Source organism: Cavia porcellus, unplaced genomic scaffold (genome assembly GCF_034190915.1).
Source record: "Cavia porcellus strain 051 isolate PalLab524CR breed Dunkin Hartley unplaced genomic scaffold, mCavPor4.1 scaffold_18, whole genome shotgun sequence".
Classification (NCBI taxonomy): domain Eukaryota; kingdom Metazoa; phylum Chordata; class Mammalia; order Rodentia; family Caviidae; genus Cavia; species Cavia porcellus.
Window position 1 is genome coordinate 43,299,891 of NW_026947501.1, and position 1,701 is coordinate 43,301,591.

Here is a 1,701-nt window from a genome sequence, read left to right on the forward strand (position 1 = left end):
AACCTGTGCAGAAATCTCTTCATTACCTCCTTTATGAAATCCCTGCTCAGACTACTAGGGCCCAACCCTTAGAAACAGTTGGCTTATAAAGGAACATACATGTTGTAGAAAACATAGTAGAGTCATTTCAAGGGTGCATAAACAGGATTTCAAAGATCTTAGTTTCTGGACAGACTACCATGGGTTAAAATATTTGCAATCCACAACCAAAAATTTGAGGAGTGTGGGGAGCTTCTAATGTGGGAATGCATTAGTATATGCTGAGTTAGAATGGTGGTACAGACTGTTCATATGTAAGGGATAAAATCCCTCATGAGGCTGGTTTTGATGAATGTGGTCACAGGCAATTCAGAGATAAAACAGAGGAACATTCGCATGGAGAGGACAAGGTGGGATAGCCAAGTGCTGCATGCTCCATTGTTTTCCAACAAACCGTGACTCATAATTTCTTCATCTTCTATCTGATTGCACTGGACATAAAGCTAAAAACTAACATAATCAAAACAGCAACGAACCCTTTTCTGCTTAAATGACTATCGTAGCAACAAAATGTAGGAAGCATGAAGAGTATCTGTGAGTTTGCTGGGTGTTTTCTGACAGACTCTGTCACAGGTAAAAGGACAACAAGATAAGACACAATGAGCCATAATGGTGGCAATGTAACAATGGGCAGCAGTCTGAGTACATCCAGTGCTCTCTAGGGGAAACACATTGTCTGAAGGCAAATCTGTAACATTTTGGTCACACTGGGACTTCTCCAGACCCTGAGCTTGTGCTGTGTCACTGAAATGACTGAGCCCTGCAGCTGTGCCAGTTATACCCAACCCCTGCTGATTTACATATTCCCCAGAGCACAGCCATGCCCTGGGGACTCCTTCATAGGCCACTCACACCCTGTGCAGGACTCAGTCCCAGTCAGCACACAACATGGACATGAGGGTCCCTGCTCAGCTACTGGGGCTCCTGCTGCTCTGGCTGCCAGGTAAGGATTGGCAGTGCTAGGGATTTGCTCAGTCCAATGGCAATGAAGTTCCTGGCCAATGAAGGAACTCCTCTAGTGACAAGAGTAAATACTTGTATGAGTTTTCACTTGTATGCTTCCAATTTCAGGTGGCACATGCGACATCCAGTTGACCCAGTCTCCATCCATCCTGTATGCATCTCCAGGAGACAAAATCACCATTACTTGTCGGGCCAGTCAAGGCATCAGCAGCTATTTAGGCTGGTATCAGCAGAAACCAGGGAACGCCCCTGAGCTCCTGATCTATGATTCATACAATTTGTACGCTGGGGTCCCAGCAAGGTTCAGTGGCAGTGGATTTGGGACAGATTTTACTCTCACCATAAGCAGCTTGGAATGTGAGGATTCTGCAATTTATTACTGTCAACAGCGTCACAGTTACCCACCCACAGTGATACAAATCATTACATAAACCTCCCAGGGAAGCAGAAGTGTGATGTTGGGCTGCCCAGCTGCTCCTCCAGGCATCTCTGCCTGCTGAGAGCATTTCTCAGAAGCAGGAAGGTCCCACTGAGGCATCCATGTTGTCACATCTCTTGGGACTCATACAGAAGAGACCACACAGTGGATATTCCACATGGGAATTGTTTTAAACGTGGACAGCAGATTTTATACTGTAATTTCTACAAATTTATTTAAATCCATGTTATTAACATGTATTATTTTCCAACAGTAATGGA

General features: G+C 44.7%; 1 gene segment (V, D, J or C); it reads left to right on the forward strand.

Annotated features, from left to right (window-relative positions):
* Positions 1 to 873: 873 nt before the first annotated feature.
* Positions 874 to 1,448, forward strand: LOC100715793 (immunoglobulin kappa variable 1-9-like). The segment is given in 2 exon segments: positions 874 to 982; positions 1,111 to 1,448. Coding segments are annotated over 2 exon segments (378 nt in total).
* The last annotated feature ends 253 nt before the right edge of the window (positions 1,449 to 1,701 follow it).